General features: G+C 36.6%; 1 protein-coding gene across 1 annotated transcript; it reads left to right on the top strand.

The window, feature by feature from the left end:
• The first annotated feature begins 4,457 nt into the window (after positions 1-4,457).
• Positions 4,458-20,950, top strand: LOC120075169 (E3 ubiquitin-protein ligase UPL2-like). Its single transcript, XM_039028360.2, has 17 exons — positions 4,458-4,798; positions 4,985-5,108; positions 7,634-7,729; positions 7,822-8,028; positions 8,164-14,686; positions 14,779-15,872; positions 15,937-16,239; positions 16,315-16,519; positions 16,868-17,130; positions 17,236-17,528; positions 17,800-18,922; positions 19,002-19,148; positions 19,288-19,368; positions 19,455-19,680; positions 19,797-19,936; positions 20,465-20,571; positions 20,657-20,950. Exons 2-17 carry the CDS (start codon positions 5,013-5,015, stop codon positions 20,757-20,759), a joined length of 11,007 nt encoding a protein of 3,668 aa, XP_038884288.1. The 5' UTR covers positions 4,458-4,798; positions 4,985-5,012; the 3' UTR covers positions 20,760-20,950.
• Positions 20,951-23,250: the final 2,300 nt, after the last annotated feature.

Genomic DNA, 23,250 nt, shown 5'->3' with positions numbered 1-23,250 from the left:
TTCAAGCGTAGTCAGAATGCTTGTATTTTCAAAGGACTTCAGTCTTCATAATGCTTGTATCTTTAAAGGACTTCAATCTTCAAGCGTGGTTAGCTTCAGGAGTCAAAAAGTCTTCTGATTGTAGAGAATTCTCTCTAAGCTCTCTGAAATTTCGAATTGTTGACCTCCTACAAATGAAGAGAGCTTCTCTATTTATAGAGTTCTCAGGTGGGCTTATGGGCTTGGGCTTGGTTAAACCAGGTGTCTGGCTCTTGGGCCCAATTAGTTGGATTTGGGCTTGGTTGATCCATGAGTATGACTCTTGGGCCCAATTAGTTGAATTTGGGTTTGATTTGACATCTGGGTCAAATTCAACATATTTTTGGGTTTTGAGATTTTAACCCAAATAAAAATAATATTAAATTGTACCAAGTTAAATTTATCCAATTCAACGATGAAACCACATGGCGTCATCAAAATTTGTCTTCAACTTCAATTTAGGATACATGTCACCTCTTAATTGGTCCAAAATTTGATGATTTGAAATTTCGTCATTAATCTAATGAATGACATGGCAGTTTGTGAGTGGTCCAAAATTTCTCGTTCAACAGATGCAATATTAAAACTATAAGTTATAAATATAATATGATAAGTTGGTTATCATATTTATTTATATTATTGATTGTTTTGATAATTAATCCATTTTCCTCTCTAACCACCTTAGTAGGTGGTTTGTTGGGTTTTATGCCATAATGAAATAAATAAAATATGATTTTATTTTTTTTCCAAATCCAAACTATACGAATAGTGAGAGTTTACACGATAAACATACAGAGGCTATACGATAGCTTTTTGGTCTATACGATTGAAGGATTCTCTATGCGATAGTGTTGTTCTTCCTTAATCGTCTTCCTCCTCCAAACTCACAAACTCCCTCCTAACCAAAATAGTCAGAGTTCACCACTTCTAGGTTTTCACCCTGAGAATACTAAGGATACCAAGTGGTAGTGTCTTTCCTTTTGGTTCAAGTTTGGTTGTTGTTCAAGGAGTTCGTGACAGTTCAAGGATTTTAGACGAAGAACTAGTCTTCAAAAGTATAATTACTTGAACCTTTTTGTTGTTTAAAAGTATGTTGTAATTTTAGTTAAGATGCATAATCTATATGTTTGCTGTAAATGTTTTTTTTTCAATTAGAATGGAATTTGGATGATCTGCTTCCGCTCATGAATCTTGTAAATCGAGTTCCTTCAGGTATCTAGTGGGCATCATCAAGATGTCGATTCTCTTAGTGTACAACTTGGAATGCATAAGAGAAGTCTGAGACGGGGTGGAGTTGGTGATCAAATCCTACAGTTGCTAGACCGATAATTCGACAATAAAAGTTGATTGTTGCAACATATTTTTTCGTTTGTCATTGGTTTAGATAGTAGGAGCTTGGCTCGACTCAGTAGTTTCACGAGTCAATATCTGATCTCTTAAGGTAGCAACTTCACAATCTCACTCCTCAACAATTTTCATTAGAAAATTTATTTTCCTCTCCATCTCTGCCATGGTTGTATCGACTATTACATCTGCCATCGTGATAGATATTACATCCGGGTATGATTATTTCTTTGCTCGGTCAGACGCAAGAGCATGGTTATCAAAAAAAGGATTTTCTTTGATGACGATCCCACTTTTTGGAGATTCAAATAATCGTTTCAGAATGCTATGTGTGATGATGGAACCTTGTTCTTGTTCTTGCATGGTCTCTTTTGAACGATCGTGGGTAACAAGTCCCGTGTAAGTCGCTTGCAGAAGATGCTGTGGATGCGACTTTTTTTTTTTTTTGTGTCATTTGTTGATTGTTGATTTGGTGATTTGGATGAGAGAGATGAAAGGTAGAGATGTTCCACTGGATATGCCAATTTGTTTGCACGAGATTTCTAGAGAAACTTATTTCATGGAGTTGAGCTTATGTTGATTAGATTTGATGCAGACATGGTTCGATCTCTAGTGCTCGATCTTTTAATTCTCTCTCAATTGAATGCGTACACTTGACTTGGGGAAGCGGAGCACATGATGTTCTTGAAGTTGAAGTCTTGAAATAATTTATGTATCTTCAAAACTTGAGCTTTAAGGAGTATTTCAATCTTTAGGAGTCAAAGAGTCTTCTAAATGCAGATGTTTCTCTCTAGGCTTTCAGGAATGTAGAATTGTTGACCTCGTAAATAAAGAGAACTCATCTATTTATGGAGTTCTCTAGTGGGCTTTATGAGCTTGGACTTGATTGGTCCGTGAACCTAGCTTTTGGGCCCAATTAATTGGGTTTGAGCTTTAATTGGCCTTTGGGCTAAATTAAGCCCATTTGTTGGACTCAATTTGACCTTAGCTCAAAATTTAATATTTAATTGAACCAGAATAATTAATTCGATCCAATGGTCAACACACAAACACATGGCCTCACCAGGATTTGCCAATTTATGTCTTCAATTTTAATTTGGGGCACATGTCAACCTTTACTAGTCCCAAATTCAATTATTTATGATTTCACAATTAATTTGAGAAATGACATGACAATTTATGATTGGTCTAAGATTTCTCATTTAACATATATAAAAAAAAATTATTCCTATTTTTTTTTGGCATTCATGCTGAAGTGGTAATATATTTTTTTTAATGATTTAATCTAAAAAATCTAGATTTAGATTTTTTATATATTTCCATAATATGTAAAAAATCATTGATGAAAATCTCTATTGTATCTAAAAAATAATTTTTGATAATTTTATTACGTATAAAAATATTTGAGTTTGATTGAAATAAATTTAATCATGATTTGACATCTAAAATTTTCCTATAAATAGATAAATTAAATTGTATTTGATCAGGTAACTCCTCTCATTTTTCTTTTAAATTTAATTTTATTAACTTACTCTTCGAATGTCTCTCTTCTATATGAGATATTACATTTATCACTCTCTCTTTTGTTCAACATATGCCCTCTTTTTTTTTGTTTGACACATGTCATTTTCTTGAATGATGATTTAATATTATTATAATTTTTATATACGCTTTTGTAGTTTTTTTTTTTTTCTATACACATAGATTCTCGCATATTGGATTAGTGGAGAAAAGACCTTGCTTTTGAGATTCGATAAATTTGTCAAGGTTTAAGTAATTTAGAGATCGATAGAGTGACAAAAAAAGATAGTGATTAACTATTTTATATTTTTGCTTTTTAATTTTTGTAAAGCCACAATAATGAGTGAGTTTAAAATTATTTACTATTGTCTGCATACCTTTTTTTTTCTGTTTTTAGATTTGTTGTAAATATACACAAATTCATCTATATATAATTTTGAAATATTTTGTAAAATCAAAATATACTTTAAAATCAAAAGGAAAATCATTGTGGAATCTAACTAAAGTAATTTATGACCTTCAAGGCATTTTAGATCTACCAAAAAAAGAAGTTTTAGGGTTTATGTATCCATAAAAAAATAATATTTTGGTTAAAATAAAAATAAAATTAGGAGCATAATAAAATCATCTTTTTTAACGTAATTTTTAATAAAAAAAATATTTTTATTTAAATAAAAGTTTGCAACTAAGAGAATAATTAAATCATCAAATTCAAATAAATAAAATATAGAAAAATATTATAATTTAATTTGAAGTTGAAAATTAAAACTGTATTCAAATCATGAAATAACCTTTTTTTTCCCTTTTTTTTAAATAAGGAAGAGTTATCATGGTTTTTTTTAAAAAGTTTGTAATCTTCGCGTACAATTCCAAGTTTTTTTTCCCTCTCAAACTATTAAAAATTAAATTAAATTTTTAAGCTTTTCATAACAACCAAAGTAGTATCAAAATAATATAAAAAATAAGGTAAGAAAAAGATTGACAAAATGAACCTAGCTCAACTATTCTAAAATATAAAATTTTGATCGAGAGATTAAAAGTTCAAATCTCTAACTGAAATATTGCTCAACTAAAAAGAAATAAGAGCAAACATCAATTTATACTCCTAAACTTTGGAGATGTTTCAATTTAAACCATGAACTATTAATTGTATCACTTTAAACCTTGAACTTTGTATCAGTTTACACCATTCTCCCAGCTTCATTTGACCAAAATATCGTATGGAACTTATAATTTGAGTCAATTAAATTTCTAATTTTTCATAAACCAATTAGTTTAGACCATTACTTTTGAAAATCATTGGTTCATTAATTATTAAATACGTGTAGACTTGTTCAAATGTCGGTATTATAAAATGAACAATTAAATTAAATGCATTGAGGATTCTAAAAAAAATTATAACTAATAATCAAAATTGATTATGTTATAAAAGTGATTGGATTTAATCGATAGTTTTATACGACATTTTTCATAATAAAACAAAATAGACGGAGTAAATTGATTCACTTTGAGTAGTTTGATAAGAGTCTTGAAATATAAATGGATATTTTAGGAAGAAATGGAAATGGTAAGAAAAAAAAAAACTAATAAAATGAGAAATCCAGGAGGAGGGGATCAGTCGAAGAAAGGACTTGGTGTCAGCTACCACTATATATACCAACTTTTCTTCTTTTCCAAGGGTTCACTATTAGAATTATAGAAAATTTATACGTAACAACACAGCGACTCGCGAACCCCACCCCTTCTCTCTGTCTCTCTCTCTTCTTCCCTTTCTCCCATCGTTTCGTGGTTTCCACCTCTCTCTCTATCTTTCTTTCTCTCTCGCTCTCAAACCCATCGATTCGCCTGTTGCTGTTCAACTCTCACCAATTATCGGATGTGCGCGTTTCCGTTCTCATTCTATCTTCTCCCTCAGGTACCCCTTTCTTCTCTCGCTGTTTAACTCACTCAGTTCATCTTTTTTGTTTTATATCCATTGCAATAATTCTTTTGATTTCAGTGTTTAGGGTTTTTGATGCTCCCTTTTCCTCTGTTTGATTGTATCGTTTCTTGTTGTTTCTTTATTTGTAATCTTTGTTCTATCTTTCCCCCCCTTTTACAGTAGTTGAAAGTCGAGAAGTCGAGGTGAGATGACTACGCAAAGATCAAGTTTGCCGTCGAGGCTGCGGCAACTTCTTTCTGGCGAGGGCTCCTTCGGTCCCTCTATCAAACTCGACTCCGAGCCTGTTAGTTTTTAATTTCTCGCGTTTTCCCCCTTTTTTTTTGAGTATCTTTCATGCATTCTGACTTCTATGTTGCTTTTCGACGGATATTATTAGACCATTGCACCGATTGGTATACCCAACTAGCGATTACCGTAGTTTGATTGTCGTATTTTGCTTTGGATGACTCGATTTTTTGGGGAAGGGCGTCAATGGGAATTTTAGGTGACTACAACGTTGTGGAGTCGATTCCATCTGCTACTTTAATTTTTTGGTAGCTATGCCGTTTTTAGTTGATTTTGACTGGATTTTGATTGAAGAACTATTTTCATTTCTGATGTCATAATGGGGATATTTGTGTTCAACCGCTGTATTTGACACTTTTCAGCACGACATGGTGCAGTTTAAGTTAACTAAAAACTCTTTAATCATTTCACATTGCTCGGTAATTGTTTCACTTCATATGTTATATCACACATTGCGTTCACGTGTATTTGATGTATATTTTATGATCTTAAGTAGCTATTCTCGTTTTTTGTGTGCTTTTGTTTCTCAATTGATAAAGTGATACTTGGAATTATCGTGGAGGCCAATGGCCTGTTTCCTAGTGCAACCATCGATTCAGCAATTTTTTAGAATGAAGCATTGACAACTTATCTATTCTACAGAGGCCACTTTCTAAGTATGGTTTTTATGCTCTTGATATTGAGAGGTGTCACACACCATATTCAGTCATATTTTGAATGTCCAAAAAATTAGATCAATATACTTGTGTATGGTTGGAATGAATAGGCTAAGAACCCTGTTTGATGATAACCACTTGGTTTTGAAGATTGTGCTTGTTTTCTTACCATTTCTTTACCTTCGTTTTCATATTTCTTAAGATTTTTTTTTCTTTTTTGAATTCATAGCCAAATTCACAAAAACTAAAATAAGTTTTTAAAAGCAATTTAATTTCTTCATGTTTTCAAAACTTGGTTTAGATTTCGAAAACATCTAGAAGGAAGTGAATAACGAAACAAATAATCCAAAGGTGGGAGTAGTTTTTAAAAGGTTAATTTTCTAAAATTAAAAACCAAATGTTTATCGACTGAGACCGAAATTGTAGTGCTTGATTGGCCCCTTTTTCTTTAGTGGAGTCCCTTTGGTTTTTTGGGGGCTTGGTTTGTTTTTTATGCCCATGTAGAAAGTGGTTATTTTATAAATAAAAAAGATAAAAATTTGGGGCCTAAATTGTATATGAGTTTCAATACCGGAAGTACATTGCATGTCCCTATTTGGAACGTACAACAATGAGGTCTGGCTGAATTGGTAGGTATGGTAGTGTCTTATATTTATGGATATGTGAAGTTCTGTCAGCTCAGGATTTTTAGCGAATGGAATTTTTGCTATATATATATATAAAATGAGATATTTATATAACCTATTGTACCATCCATGATTTTTTAATCTCTTGTAAAACATATTAACTTCAATTATATAATTACAACGGAGATTGATGGGCGAAAAAGTTCATTCCGTCCAAGACACTAACACCCCTCCCCCACCGGACCCCCATATGGGAAAAAATGCATAATAGATGGCTCTAAGAAGTGAGGATTTATGCAAAATCTGAGTTCTCTTCTTCACTTGAGAACATAACCTCCTAATCTTCAAGAAGATGTACGTGAAGCATAGGAAACTTGGATGCTTTTTCTTTGAAGTTGTTATCTTCCTGTTGTATAACCAAACACATTTTGAGTAAGCAGCTGGTATTACATTACTGCTGTGGACTGTGGTAGTAAAGGTGCCCTGAAAAAGTTGTGTTCCTTTTCATTTGGGTCATCCTCATTGGAGATGTCAGGAATGTAACAGATATTATACACAAGAGGAATTTTAATTGTTTTTTCAGTTAAATGGTGCGAGGATTATTTGTGTTTATTTGTGAAAGTGATGTTGAGTACCAAAGCACCTTTTCCTAGGGTGGGTAATTGTTAAATGAGGCTATTGAAGTTTCTAGGATTGAGCAGGTGTGTTTCTCCAAATTTGAGGACTATAATATCTAATTGTCACGTAGTCACTCCTACACTGAAGTTTTTTGGTTGAATGTGTAAGAACTATCTCATTTGGCAGCTAACTGACGGTAGTTGCTTTTCTTGGGTTCCTATCAATTTTTTTTTTTTTTTTTTTTTTTTTTTGCTTTGCATGAGAGAAATGCTGCACTCAGCCACTTACATTTAAAAACCATTAGTTTATTATCACTCTGCCTTTTATTTTCTAAGCATATTATAAACTACACGGATGATATCTCCTCTTGCGTTTTATCATATAGTGCTCTCTTTTATTTATAATTTTTTGGCAGGCCTTATTATTTTGGATTAGAGGCCTGGTTTGTGTAGTTAGTTGTTTGGTCTTTTTTGGTAAACAGTCTTTTTATTTGCCGTTTTGCATCTCTTATTTTCTCCTGATGAAAGCTTGGCTTCTCTTTTTTCATTTTTTATTTTCTTATTTATATACACGCACATATACGCCTATGTATCTATTCACCCAATAATATTTTCTGTATGCAGCCTCCCAAAATCAAAGCTTTTATTGACAAGGTGATCCAGTGTCCATTGCATGATATAGCCATACCACTTTCTGGTTTTCGATGGGAATACAATAAGGTGGTAAAATGTTTATATTTTATAACATGAAGTTTTTATTCATCAAATGATTTTCAAATATCCATTATAAGACTTGTTTCCTCGGATTTCAGGGGAATTACCATCATTGGAGGCCTCTATTTCTGCATTTTGATACATATTTCAAGACATATTTATCTTGTAGGAATGACCTTCTCTTGTCTGATAAAATTTTAGAAGATGATAGTCCATTTCCCAAACATGCGATTCTACAGATTCTGCGTGTCATGCAGATGGTATTAGAGAATTGCCATAACAAGGGTTCCCTTGATGGATTAGAGGTATTTCATGATGACGGTGTTGGATTCATAGTGCTTTTGTACATTTTGGTCGATTGCAAAACTATTTGTCGTCTCGTAATTTTATTGTAATTTATGAATTTCTTCATTTTTCTGTTCGTTTTTTTCCTCCAACAGCATTTCAAGCTCCTACTTGCATCAACGGATCCCGAAATTCTTATAGCTGCGTTAGAAACTCTCTCTGCTCTTGTCAAAATAAATCCCTCGAAACTTCATGGAAGGGGGAAGTTGATTGGTTGTGGTTCTGTAAATAGCTATCTCCTGTCACTTGCACAGGGATGGGGAAGCAAGGAGGAGGGCTTGGGTTTATATTCATGTGTTGTTGCAAATGAGAGAACCCAAGAAGAAGGCCTATGTTTATTTCCGCATGAAATAGAAAATGATATGGATAATGCTCAGTACCGAATAGGTTCTAGCCTATATTTTGAATTGCACGGTTGTGGTGCCAAAACTAGTGATGAAAGCAGTTCAAGTTCAAACTCTTCTAGTTCCCAAGTTATACACATACCAGATTTACATTTAAAGAAGGAAGATGATTTGATTGTGTTAAAACAGTGTATTGAGCTGTATAATGTAGCTCCTGAGCTTAGATTCTCGCTCTTGACCAGAATCAGATATGCTCGTGCTTTTCGATCTTCTAAAATATGCAGGCTGTATAGCAGAATATGCCTTCTTGCCTTCATTGTACTTGTTCAGTCTGGCGATTCTCACGATGAACTTGTTGCCTTCTTTGCTAATGAACCAGAATATACCAATGAGTTGATTAGAATTGTGCGATCAGAGGAAACTGTTTCTGGGTCCATTAGGACACTTGCTATGCTTGCTTTGGGAGCTCAGTTAGCTGCATATTCATCATCTCATGAGCGGAGGATCTTAAGTGGATCTAGCATCAGTTTTGCTGGGGGGAACCGCATGATACTCTTGAACGTGCTTCAGAAGGCAATTTTATCATTGAAAAATTCTAACGATCCATCATCTCTTGCCTTTGTAGAAGCACTCCTTCAGTTCTATTTACTCCATGTGGTTTCCTCATCAGCTTCAGGAAACAACATCCGGGGTTCAGGTATGGTTCCCACTTTTCTACCTCTATTGGAGGATTCGGATCCTACCCATTTGCATCTTGTTTGTTTTGCTGTGAAAACGTTGCAAAAGCTCATGGATTTCAGCAGTTCTGCTGTATCACTTTTTAAGGAGTTGGGGGGAGTTGAAATTTTGGTTGAAAGGCTTCAGACAGAAGTACATCGAGTAATTGGCTTAAGTGGAGCTAATATAGATTCAATGATTATTGGTGAGAGCTCTAGATGTAATGATGACCAGTTATATAACCAAAAACGGCTGATTAAGGTTTCACTGAAAGCACTGGGAGTTGCAACATATGTCCCAACGAACTCTACGAATTCTTTACCTGCCATACTGTCACAGATATTTGGCAATATAGATAAATTTGGTGGTGATATTTATTGCTCAGCTGTGACTTTAATGAGTGAAATCATCCACAAGGATCCTACTTGTTATTCTTCATTGCATGATATGGGTCTTCCGGATGCATTTTTAGCTTCAGTGGCTGCTGGAATACTGCCTTCTCCTAAGGCAGTTACTTGCGTTCCTAATGGGATTGGTGCAATTTGTCTTAATGCTAGGGGATTAGAAGCAGTGAAAGAAACTTCCGCACTGCGGTTTCTTATTGACATTTTTACCAAAGAAAAATATGTTTTGGCAATGAATGAAGCAATTGTTCCTCTGGCAAATGCAGTGGAAGAGCTTTTGCGCCATGTTTCATCATTACGAAGCACTGGAGTTGATATTATCCTTGAAGTAATTGAAAAAGTTACTTCCCTTGGGGATAAAGACCCTATTGGCTCATCAGGAAAGCTTAACGTGAATACTGCAATGGAAACAGATTCAGATGACAAAGAAAATAACAGCAATTGCTCTCTTGTTACAGAAGAAGGGATCAGTAGCGAGCAAGTCATTCAGTTATGCATTTTTCATCTGATGGTACTGGTTCACAGGACCATGGAGAATTCTGAAACATGTAGGATTTTTGTGGAAAATTCTGGGATTGAGGCTTTATTGAAGCTGTTGTTACGACCTAGCATTGCTCAATCATCAAATGGAACTATTGCTTTACATAGTACAATGGTTTTCAAAGGTTTTACCCAGCATCATTCGGCTCCCTTGGCACGTGCATTCTGCTCCTCCCTTAGAGATCACCTAAAGAAAGCCTTGACTGGGTTTGACTTGATTTCTGGGTCTGTTTTACTAGATCCCAGGACATCGCCAGATGAAAAGATATTTTCTTCTCTTTTTCTTGTTGAGTTCCTTTTGTTTCTTGCTGACTCTAAAGACAATCGGTGGGTGACGGCATTGCTTACTGAATTTGGAAATGAGAGCAAGGATGTACTTGAAGATATTGGTCGTGTACATCGTGAAATTTTGTGGCAGATTGCACTCCTTGAAGATGTAAAACCTGAGTTAGAAGATGAGAGTACCGGTTCTGCTACTGACTTGCAAAACTCTGAGGTTCATACAAATGAAATTGAAGAGCAAAGGTTTAACTCTTTCAGGCAGTTCCTTGATCCCTTATTAAGGAGGAGGACATCTGGATGGAGCATTGAATCTCAGTTTTTTGACCTTATTAACTTGTACCGGGACCTTGGTCGTGCCCCTAGTTCTCTTCAGAGGATGGGTTCTGATAGTTCTTCACTTCTGCAGTTTGGAGCTGGCAATCAAGGACAGCGTGCAGGGCCTTCTGATACCATTGGGACCTCTAACGGTAAAGAACACTCCAATCAGAGAAATTGTTATGCTTCTTGTTGCGACCTGGTGAGATCCCTTTCTTTCCATACTACCCATTTGATTCAAGAGTTGGGGAAGGTAATGCTGCTTCCATCTCGTCGACGTGATGATGTAGTAAATGTCTCATCTTCCTCAAAAGCTGTGGCTTCCACTTTGTCCTCCCTTGTGTTAGATCACATGAATTTTGGGGGCCATGTGATGAATGGTTCTGGATCTGAGGGATCAATATCAACCAAGTGCCGTTACTTTGGGAAGGTTATTGATTTTGTGGATGGTATATTACTGGACAGACCAGATTCCTGTAATCCCGTTTTGCTAAATTGCTTGTATGGGCATGGAGTTGTGCAATCAGTTCTGACCACGTTTGAAGCTACAAGCCAATTGCTTTTCACAATAAATAGGACCCCTGCTTCTCCTATGGAAACTGACGATGCAAATTTAAAGCAGGAGGAAAAGGCAGATAATGATCATTCATGGATTCAAGGCCCCTTAGCTAGCTATGGAAGACTCATGGATCACCTGGTTACCTCTCCATTTATATTATCTTCATTCACTAAGCATTTGCTTGCACAACCTCTAACTAGTGGAGATGTTGCCTTTCCTCGGGATGCAGAAACTTTTGTGAAGGTCCTCCAGTCCATGGTCCTGAAGGCAGTCCTTCCTGTTTGGACTCATCCCCAATTTATTGACTGCAGTTGTGAATTTATTACTACTGTTATATCTATCATTAGGCACATATATTCTGGGGTTGAAGTTAAAAATGTTAGTAGCAATTCCAGTGCTCGTATTACTGGCCCCCCTCCTAATGAAACAACGATTTCGACAATTGTTGAGATGGGTTTCTCAAGGAGCAGGGCAGAAGAAGCACTGAGGCAAGTTGGATCTAACAGTGTGGAATTGGCTATGGAGTGGTTGTTCTCACATCCAGAGGAAGTCCAAGAGGATGACGAGCTTGCTCGTGCACTTGCCTTGTCGTTAGGAAACTCTGAATTGGAAATGAAGGAACCTGTTCCAAGTGAGGTCTCTAAGCAGATGGAAGAGTCGGTCCATCTTCCTTGTACCGAGGAGTTGTTATCTACATGCATAAGGCTTTTGCGAGCAAAAGAAGCTCTGGCATTTCCAGTTAGAGACCTGCTCGTGATGATTTGTTCTCAGAATGATGGTCAGAATCGGTCTAATGTGATCTCTTTTCTAATTGACAGTGTGAAGGGCTGTGATACAGTTACTGATAGTGGAAATTGTACAACATTATCTGCTCTTTTTCATGTTATTGCCTTAATCCTTAATGATGATACTGTGGCACGAGATGCTGCCTATAAGAATGGTTTGGTTGCAGTTTCCTCAAATTTACTTTCGCGATGGGACTCTGGATTGTCTGATGGGGTAAAAGTTGAAGTCCCCAAGTGGGTAACAGCTGCATTTCTTGCCATTGATCGGCTTTTGCAGGAGGAGAAGAAATTCAATCCTGAAATTGCAGACCAGCTGAAAAGGGATAGCGTTGGTGGTGACACTTTGACCATTGATGAAGATAAACAAAATAAGTTGCAGTCTGCCTTGGGACTTTCCCCGAAGTATATTGATGTTGGCAGTCAAAAGAAACTCATTGAAATTGCTTGCAGCTGTATCAAGAAAAGGCTTCCATGCGAAACAATGCATGCTGTTCTGCAGTTATGCTCTAGTCTCACCAGATCTCATTCTGTTGCTGTTAGTTTCCTTGAAGCGGGGGGTTTAACCTCCCTGCTTTCTTTGCCAACAACTAGCCTCTTTCCTGGGTTCGACAGTATTGCATCTACCATTATCCGTCACATTCTTGAAGATCCTCAAACTCTCCAGCAGGCAATGGAATCTGAAATCAGGCACACCCTTATCACTGCTATGAACAGGCATCCAAATGGGAGGGTAACCCCCAGAAACTTTTTGTTAGGTTTAAATTCTGTTATTACGAGGGATCCTGTGATATTTATGCGAGCTGCTCAATCTGTCTGCCAAATTGAGATGGTTGGTGAGAGGCCTTACATTGTATTGCTGAAAGATCGAGAGAAGGATAAGAACAAAGAGAAAGACAAAGAGAAGGAAAAATCAATGGAGAAAGAGAAATCACACAATCATGATGTGAAAGTTTCTTTGGGTAATGCGAATTCTGCCGTTGTAGGAAATGTGCACGGCAAACTTCATGATTCTAACTTAAGAAGTAGTCGTGCTCATAAAAAATCATCCCAGAATTTCATAAACGTGATTGAGCTTCTTTTGGAGTCTGTCTATACATTTATACCTCCCATGAAAGATGATGTTACCATGGATCTGACCTGCAATGCCCGAGCATCATCTGATATGGACATTGATGTTTCTGCTGTTAAGGGAAAAGGAAAAGCCATTGCTTCTTTGTCTGAAGAGAATGATGCAAATAGCCAGGAAGCTTCTGCATCACTGGCGAAAGTTGTGTTTATCTTGAAGTTATTGACAGAGATTTTGTTGATGTATGCCTCCTCAGTTCATGTCCTGCTTCGGAAGGATACTGAAGTTTGTTGTTCCAGACCTGTTCATCAAAGGGGCTCAAACAGCGGATGCACTGGTGGAATATTTCACCACATCCTTCATGAATTTATCCCACTATCACGAAATTCTAAGAAGGAAAAGAAAGTTGATGGGGACTGGAAGCATAAATTAGCAACCAGGGGGAGTCAGTTTCTGGTTGCATCTTGTGTCCGTTCCAGCGAGGCAAGGAGAAGGATTTTTGTGGAGGTTGGTTTTATCCTGAATCAATTTATCGATTCATGTAATGGTTCCAGGCCACCAAGCAGTGACCTTCAAGCATTTGTTGACCTGCTAAATGATATGTTAGCAGCCCGTACACCCACTGGCTCATACATCACTACAGAAGCTTCTGCAACTTTTATTGATGCTGGTCTTGTTAGTTCTTTCACTCAAATTCTTAAAGTGCTGGATCTGGACCATCCAGACTCACCTAAAGTTGTTACAGGTCTTATCAAAGCCCTGGAATTGGTAACCAAGGAGCATGTTCAATTTGCAGATTCTAATACAGGAAAGGGCGATAATTCATTAAAAACTCCCGATCACAATCAACCTGGAGGAGAGAATATTGGTGAGACACCCAGGTCAATGGAAACAGCATCACAGTCCAATCATGAATCGATCCCAGGTGATCAGATTGAGTCGTACAATGTTAACCAGAACTATGGTGGTTCAGAGGCTATTACAGATGATATGGAGCATGACCAAGATCTTGATGGGGTTTTTGGCCCCAATGCAGGGGACGAGTACATGCATGAAACACCTGAGGATGCACGAGGTCTTGAAAATGGCATTGATACAGTGGATATTCGAATTGAAATTCAACCTCACGTGCCAGAAAATCTAGATGAGGATGATGATGAGGAGATGTCTGGGGATGATGGTGATGAAGTAGATGAAGATGAGGACGAGGATGAGGAGGAGCAAAATGATCTAGAAGAGGATGAAGTCCACCATCTTCCACATCCTGATACAGACCATGATGATCACGAGATTGACGATGATGAATTTGACGAGGTATTGGAGGAAGATGATGAAGATGATGAGGATGATGAGGATGGAGTTATATTAAGACTGGAAGAGGGTATTAATGGAATAAATGTTTTTGACCATGTTGAGGTATTTGGAAGAGATACTTCTCAAAATGAAACTCTCCATGTTATGCCAGTTGAAATATTTGGCTCTAGACGTCAAGGGCGCACAACTTCCATTTATAATCTCTTGGGAAGAACTGGAGATAATGTTGCACCCTCACGGCATCCTCTTTTAGGTGGTCCTGCTTTGCATGCAGCTCCTTTTAGACCTTCGGGTAACTTTTTCCCATGTGATACTTTTATGCTGACATTTTATTTATATTATGTATTTATTCCTCATTACGGTCTGCTGTTGTATTTCTTTCAGAGAGTAATCGCGATATGGTTATTTCAGAAAGGACCTTGGAAAACAATTCTTCAGGGTTGGATACTGTTTTCAGGTCTTTGAGGAGTGGTCGCCATGGGCACCGGCTGAACTTGTGGGCTAATGATAACCAACATGGTGGTGGCTCTAGCAACGGTGTAATACCCCAAGGCCTTGAAGAGTTGCTTGTTTCCCAGTTGAGGAGACCAACTCTTGAGAAGTCGTCTGAACCCAATGCAACGGTAGAACCTGATAATAAAGATGGCATTGGACAAATACAGACATCAGAACCTGTTGGAAGGTCTGAGACTATCGTTGAGAACAGTAGGCAGCATGATAGAGATAGTGTACCACCGCTCGGAGCAATTAATAGTTCTGATGGCACCAACAGTGGACCTGCTGTAATTGAATCTCTGCAAGGAACACAGATGACTCAACAATCTCAACCTGTTGAGATGCAATTTGAACATAGTGATGCAGCTGTGCGGGATGTCGAAGCTGTAAGTCAAGAAAGTGGTGGAAGTGGTGCAACTTTAGGGGAGAGTCTTCGGAGTCTGGATGTAGAAATTGGAAGTGCAGACGGTCATGATGATGGTGGAGATAGACAAGGTTCTGCTGTGGATAGAATGTCACTGGGTGATTCACAAGCTGCTCGCATGAGAAGGTCCAATGTTTCTTACAGTAATTCTGCCCCTCTAAGTGGGAGAGACGCATCTCTACATATCGTGACTGAAGTTTCAGAAAATTCAAGTCGAGAGGCAGATGAGGAGGGTCCAGTTGGGGAACAGCAGACTAACAGTGATACTGGTTCGGGAGCAATAGATCCTGCATTCTTGGATGCTCTTCCTGAGGAATTGCGTGCTGAGGTTCTTTCAACCCAACAGGGTCAAGTGGTGCAGCCGCCAAGCAATGAGCCACAGAATGCTGGAGATATCGATCCAGAATTCCTGGCAGCACTTCCTCCAGATATTCGAGCTGAAGTTCTAGCACAACAGCAAGCACAAAGGCTGCATCAATCTCAGGAGTTGGAGGGCCAGCCAGTTGAGATGGACACTGTGTCAATAATTGCTACATTCCCTTCTGATCTTCGAGAAGAGGTAATATGTTTATTTGTTGTAAGGTGGTATTATTTTGTCAACTGACATTATATATAAACTGCAGGTTTTGCTAACTTCATCTGATGCTATTCTTGCTAATCTCACACCTGCCCTTGTTGCTGAGGCGAATATGTTGCGCGAAAGATTTGCACATCGTTATCACAACCGTACTCTCTTTGGCATGTATCCTAGAAACCGCAGAGGTGAAAGTTCCAGAAGAGTGGAAGGTATTTCTGGCTTAGACAGGACTGGTGGAAACATTTCCTCTCGTAGATCCCTTGGAGCTAGGCTGATTGAAGCTGATGGAGCTCCTTTAGTTGATACTGATGCTTTGCATGGTATGATACGGTTGCTTCGTGTGGTGCAGGTATCACTTCTTCTTGAAATGTTCTTTTGGTTTTTATATTTTTGCTACCATTTTCTAATGGATTCCATTTTTCAGCCTTTGTATAAAGGTCAACTGCAGAGGCTACTTTTAAATTTATGCGCACATAATGAAACCAGGACGTCATTGGTTAAAATTCTTATGGACATGCTGCTATTTGATAGAAGGAAGCTTGGCAACCAGTCAAATTCTACCGAGCTTTCATATCGCCTTTTTGCTTGCCAACGTAATGTCATATATTCACGTCCTCAATTTTTCGACGGTGAGTACTTTGGTTTCTGTTGCCGTTCTTTTAATTTATTTTTTTATTCCTATTTAGCTATCAATTTATCTTTTTGTTTTTTTTTTCCTTGATGGGCTACTCCCATTTTCTGAAAGTAGCAATAAGTCATTTGCATGTTGGAAATTGTTTATCTAAACCAGTGCATGTCAGCATGCATTTTGATTCAATTCATCCTGTCACGTAAAAATTGTGACTAATAGAGTTTGCAAAGGTGAAAGTTCTCTGTTTTCTGCTTCATGAAATTTTAAGTTCAGGTTTTCCTCCATTTTCCACTTTTGCTCGGGTTTATCACTGCTTGGTAATAGCTATGCGTTTTGGATTTTATAGGCGCTCCCCCTTTGGTGTCAAGACGTGTTCTAGAAACTCTGACCTATTTGGCCCGAAATCATCCTTATGTAGCTAAGATATTGCTTCAGTTCAAGTTTTTCAGACCGACATTACCGGAATCAGAGAATGTATATCAGGATTGTGGTAAAGCAGTGATGGCAGTTGAACATAATCTACAGTCTGAAGGTTACATATCGATTGCATTACTTCTAGGCCTTCTAAACCAACCCCTGTATTTGAGAAGTATAGCTCACCTTGAGCAGGTAATGCATTACATTGAACCGTATGTTCTTTTCCTTTTATTTATAATGATTGGCACATTCAGAAGTTAAGACTATGTTTCTGGCCTCTTTGTATTCTTTTCTCAGTTGCTTAATTTGTTGGAAGTGATCATTGACAATGCTGAAAGCAAATCACACTTATCCGAGCAATCTGCACCTTCTACTGCTGAGCAACCAGCTGCTCCTGAAGTTTCTTCATCTGATGCTGAAGTGAATGCAGATTCTGGTGGTGTATCCTCTGGGGTTGGGACATCGCCTAAGATTGGTAGCTCCAAAACAATAGCTTCTGCTGCCGATAGTGAATTTGATAGCCATAGTATTCTAGCAAACCTGCCAGAAGCAGAATTACGACTTCTGTGCTCACTTTTAGCACGAGAAGGGTATGAATTGGCTTTAATTGACAATTATCTGATTAGAAGAGTATGGTAGATAAGGAGTCTTTTCCTTCATTAGTACTTTTTGTTTCCTTCCTTCCATGTCTATTATTAATATAGTTTCATAGCTTAATGTGTAATAAATCTTGATTCCTACTCACCCTCTACAAATTTTTCATTTTGTTCATTTCTAACGTTCGACATGCAGAAACATTGCTTTGTGCTTCTTTATGCAAAGAACTCAGGTGCTTGGTCTAATATCTTGTGTGTTATATAGGTTATCAGACAATACTTATGCTCTTGTGGCAGAGGTGATGAAGAAGCTGGTAGCCATTGCTCCAATACATTGTCGCCTGTTTATTACGGAGCTATCAGAATCTGTCCAGAAATTGACAAAATCTGCCATGGATGAGTTGCACATGTTTGGAGAGGCAGTGAAAGCACTCCTCAGTACATCATCTTCTGATGGAGCTGCTATATTAAGAGTTCTTCAGGCATTAAGCTCTCTTGTTGCATCACTGATTGAAAAAGGTAAAGATTCTTCAATTCTTCCTGAAAAAGAGCATGCTTCTGCCCTTACTTTGGTTTGGGATATCAATGCTGCTTTGGAGCCTTTGTGGTTGGAGCTGAGCACCTGTATTAGCAAAATCGAGAGCTATTCAGATTCTTCACCTGATGTGCTGGCTTCATTTCGAACTCCTACAGTGAAGCCAGCTGGTGTAATACCCCCACTTCCAGCTGGTAGTCAGAATATATTACCATATATTGAATCTTTTTTTGTGGTGTGTGAGAAGTTGCATCCTGCCCAGCCTGGTTCAGATCAAGAGTTGAATATTGCTACAGTTTCCGAGGTTGAGGATGCTGGCGTTTCTGCAGTAGCACAGCAAAGAACTACAGTACCCGCCCAAAAAGTTGATGAAAAACACGTTGCTTTTGTTAGGTTCTCAGAGAAGCACCGAAAACTGCTGAATGCTTTCATTCGGCAAAATCCCGGGTTGTTGGAGAAGTCTTTCTCCCCTATGTTGAAGGTCCCTCGATTTATTGATTTTGACAATAAGCGTGCTCATTTTAGATCAAAAATAAAGCATCAGCATGATCATCATCATAGTCCTTTAAGAATTTCTGTTAGGAGGGCATACATTCTTGAAGATTCATATAATCAATTGCGAATGAGATCGACACAAGACTTGAAAGGTAGGCTGACAGTTCACTTTCAAGGAGAGGAAGGTATTGATGCTGGTGGGCTTTCAAGGGAATGGTATCAGTTACTGTCCAGAGTTATCTTCGACAAGGGAGCATTGCTTTTCACGACGGTTGGCAATGATTCAACATTTCAACCGAATCCCAATTCTGCTTACCAAACAGAGCATCTATCATATTTCAAGTTTGTTGGGCGAGTGGTCAGTGCAAACTTTTTGCATTTAATGGATTAAATTGAACAACGGACTTCTAACATGTCTAATTGGTTTCTTTTACCAGGTTGGCAAAGCACTTTATGATGGACAGCTCTTGGATGTGCATTTCACTCGATCATTTTACAAGCATATTTTGGGAGTCAAAGTTACCTATCACGACATTGAAGCTATTGATCCCGATTACTACAAAAACCTGAAATGGATGCTTGAGGTACTGAATACAAGTATTTACTTATAGTTGATAAGAATTATGTCTTCTAATATTTGCACTTCTACAATTGTAGTTTTGCTATAGAGATATAATTATAATTATTTAACTCATGTGAATTGGTCTGTTTGTTGCTCTCCAGAATGATATCAGTGATGTTTTGGACCTTACATTTAGTGTTGATGCTGATGAGGAGAAGCTGATCCTTTATGAAAGGACAGAGGTAATAGTTTTCGTTCTCAATGTCTGGTCTGATGTAATGCGTATGTTATACATTTTACTCAGATTTTGCTATCCTTGTTCCAATAGGTTACCGACTATGAACTGATTCCTGGTGGACGGAACATTAAAGTCACAGAGGAGAATAAGTACCAATACGTTGATCTAGTTGTTGAGCACCAATTAACAACGGCTATACGTCCTCAGATTAACGCCTTTCTGGATGGTTTCCATGAATTAATTCCTAGGGAACTGATATCTATTTTTAATGACAAGGAACTTGAATTGTTAATTTGTGGGCTCCCAGATATTGATCGTAAGCATTTGTTTCATTGTTCTATAAACAATTCTTTTACAAAATAATGTTACTTTCTACATCCGAAGTATGTTGATAGCATTTTTGCTAATGTTTTCACGTTAACGTTTTTTCAGTGGATGATATGCGAGCAAACACAGAATATTCAGGATATAGTGCTGCATCTCCCGTCATACAATGGTTTTGGGAGGTCGTTCAATCCTTTAGCAAAGAAGACAAGGCCCGCCTTTTGCAGTTTGTGACTGGCACCTCAAAGGTATACTGATTTTGCTTAAGCACAGACTAGTTATGAAAGGTGTTTAGGGTTAATTTTCTCCCCCGCCCTTTTGGTTGTTCATTGTTATCTGAACTTTCATGTACAGGCTAGGATTCATAGAGTATCACATAACTGTTCAATACTCATAAATATTTATCGTTCTGCAAATTGGTATCATTTATTTCCATATTTGGTTACAGTTATGTCAATGGGCCTATTCTGTATGAATCTGTACTATTCCTATTAAACTGGTTTGGCAGTCGCAATTTCTTTTATATTTTTTTTTTTGCGAACCTGACACAGCTCAACTATTTTATGCGTATTGCCCTCGACCAAGAATTGTGTAGCTCAAAATAATTTCCTTTTCATTTTTTTATTTGTTCTTGAACGGTTGTAAATTTGAGGACTCGAGTGCCCATTAAAATACTCTCTTTTATTACTCGCCACCATGACCTAGCTGATTTTCTGGTCTGGTTTCTGCATTTTACTTTTAACGGTAGTCTGAACGCTCCCCCTGTGATATTTCAGGTGCCTTTAGAAGGTTTCAGCGCTCTGCAAGGAATTTCAGGTTCACAGAAGTTTCAAATACACAAGGCATATGGCAGCCCGGACCACTTGCCTTCTGCTCACACATGGTAATGAGTGATGATATTTATGATTGATATTTATTTAGTTTGCTGACCTAGAGAGAGATATTGAGTTTTTGCTCTTTGCCTACAGCTTCAACCAGTTAGATTTACCCGAGTATCCATCAAAACAGCATCTGGAAGAAAGATTACTTCTTGCAATTCACGAAGCAAATGAAGGATTCGGCTTTGGTTAAAGGGTTGCGAGTTGTGAAAAAAGAGAGGTATAAACAGTGTATAATATAACTGCATTTCGAAGTTGTTCGGTGAAAAGAGAATTAGGAGGTGAATGGTGGCTTATGACTTGTTGAGTTGCTATATTGTTTATAAATTACTGTACAGTCGTAAATCACTAAAGAAATTGCTTCCGCAGTTGAAATTTTGTCTACCTGTTTCTGTCTCCCTTTGTTTTATATCTTTAGAGAGAGAGAGAGAGGACAAAGAGCACCTTTATTCTTATTATGTAGATTCTTAGTTGATTATTATTTTGTTCTTGATGGTTTGTCAAGGCAGCAAACTGGTGGTTGTACAATTTTTGCTTCTTTTTTCTTTTTCCCCTCCTTTGGTTCATTAGTTTGATCCGGTGAGAACAAAGGATCTTGGGGAGGCAATCTTCACTAATCTATCAGACCAAAATACATACAGGGTGTTCAAAAAATTCGATAACTTGGGTTGGGTTATCAATTTATTTGGATTGGAACCCATTTGTGAATTGGATTGATTTATGGGTTCACTTCTCAATTTATTATAAACTTTAAAGTTCTTTTTGTTACTTATAATATAATTATTTATATATATTGATTTTAGTTTTATTTAATTTCATTATTTTTATTAATTTATTCATCAACAACTTTTAAAAATAGTTTCATTAGCAATTCGAAAAGAAAATTTTCATTATATAAATTGAGTTAATTTTAATTCAATATATAAAATAATTAGATTAGATTTTTATGTATTTATATTTTATTTCTTTTTAGAATAAAATTTTAAATAAATGATTTAATTCGAATCAATCCAATTCAAATATTTCATGATTAGGTTGGATTGAGTTTATTTTTTCAATTTAGTTGGGCCTAAAAATCTCTTCAATCCAAAGATTGACAATTCTTTCAAAAGAGATTTATTTATATATTTTTTAACAAGTTGACACTTGTTTTTGTCAAGACTATACGTTTGGATTGCTTGAAATAGTGTTTTGAAATTGCATCTTCTTTCGAACACTTCCCAATCTGTTCTCTCTAATTTTGTTGAGGTTAAACTTCTTTTTTAAGTACAATTAAGAGTAGGGGATTCACAATTGGAAGTAGAATAATTCAATAGCACCTTAAACTTATCCTACTTAACTCTTAGTATTTTGTAGATTTTGAATATTGTCTAAAAAAATCTATATATTTTGAATATTTAAATGTTCATACATCTTTGAACTTTTGATTTTATATTTAATAGTTTTTTATCTTAAAATATCATTTTGGTCCCTAAAATTTTTGTTCAATTTTAGTTCTATGTATTTTCAATCAATTTTAAATTGAAATAAAAAAGCATTTGCTAATTATTTTTAGGTTTAAATATTAATTCGATTCCTATACTTTTTACTTTAATTCATTTTGGTCTATGTAGATTGTCAAAATATTTGGTTCAAGTGAATGGTTATTTTGGTTTCCTTGTTATTTTTTTAAAGGGGTTAAAATGGTTACGTTTTCAAATTATGGAAGCCAAAACAAATATTTTTATGACAATTTTTTTTACAAGATTCCTTGTGGATCCATGAGATATGAAAGTCAAACTAAAGATTCAATTCCGGTTGTTGATCGGGGATGAGATGAGGACATTTCTTAACTTGTTGAAAGGCTAATCATAATGTAACTTTTGTAATTTCAATGATTTTCCTAAAATAAGGTATTAATAGTTTCTATCTATACATTAGCTATTGGATAATAAAATGATCTTTTCTTAAAAAAAGTTTCAAGCTGAGCTTTCCAAAGTTCATGAGTTTTAAAACGAAGTAGTTTAATGGTACTTTTTTTAATTAAGCCAACATTTGATTAATTCTGTTTAAGCAAGAAACGTCATTTTCTTATCTCAATATCGATAGTACAAGCACTATGCCAGTTGAGCTACGTTCTTGTTGGTAACATTTTTTTTTTAGTTCGATTTAAGTATTTGATAGGAGTTACTTATGATAAATTTTATTAAATGATGAACATATAACATTTAAAATCAAGGATTAAATTCTAACTCTAAATTTGGCCTCACTTTGAAAAATGCTCGAAAGTTGGTATTCTACTGAGGACATAAGATACAACAACAATTTTTTTCTCCCATTTTTCTTTTCATTTGTTCAAATTCTTCCTCTCATTTTCTTGCTTCCACTCCTCGCTTCCCGTTTTCCACTCCTGCTCCCGCTCATCTCTCCTTCGTCTTGTTCTCCTTCAGACACACCTGCAACTTTTTTCTTTGGGAAAAACTGCAGAACAAAGAATAAAGAGAGAAAAATGGAAAGAAAAAAAAGAGAGTGACATAAACAAAAATCACCAGAGAAGAAAAAAGGGAAATCGTCCGAAGGGTAGCGTAAATGAAAGAAATCGTTGGAAGCGAAAAAAGTAAATAAAAGAAGAAAAAAAAAAGAAAAAGAAAAGAAAAAGTGTTGTAAAGAGAGGAGGAAGGAGGAAAAATAAAGAAGGGTTAAAT

Source organism: Benincasa hispida, chromosome 4 (assembly GCF_027475165.1).
Source record: "Benincasa hispida cultivar pf3 chromosome 4, pf3_genome.v1.1, whole genome shotgun sequence".
Taxonomy (NCBI): domain Eukaryota; kingdom Viridiplantae; phylum Streptophyta; class Magnoliopsida; order Cucurbitales; family Cucurbitaceae; genus Benincasa; species Benincasa hispida.
The sequence above is the reverse complement of the archived record's forward strand: the minus strand, read 5'-3'. Positions and strand labels throughout refer to the sequence as shown.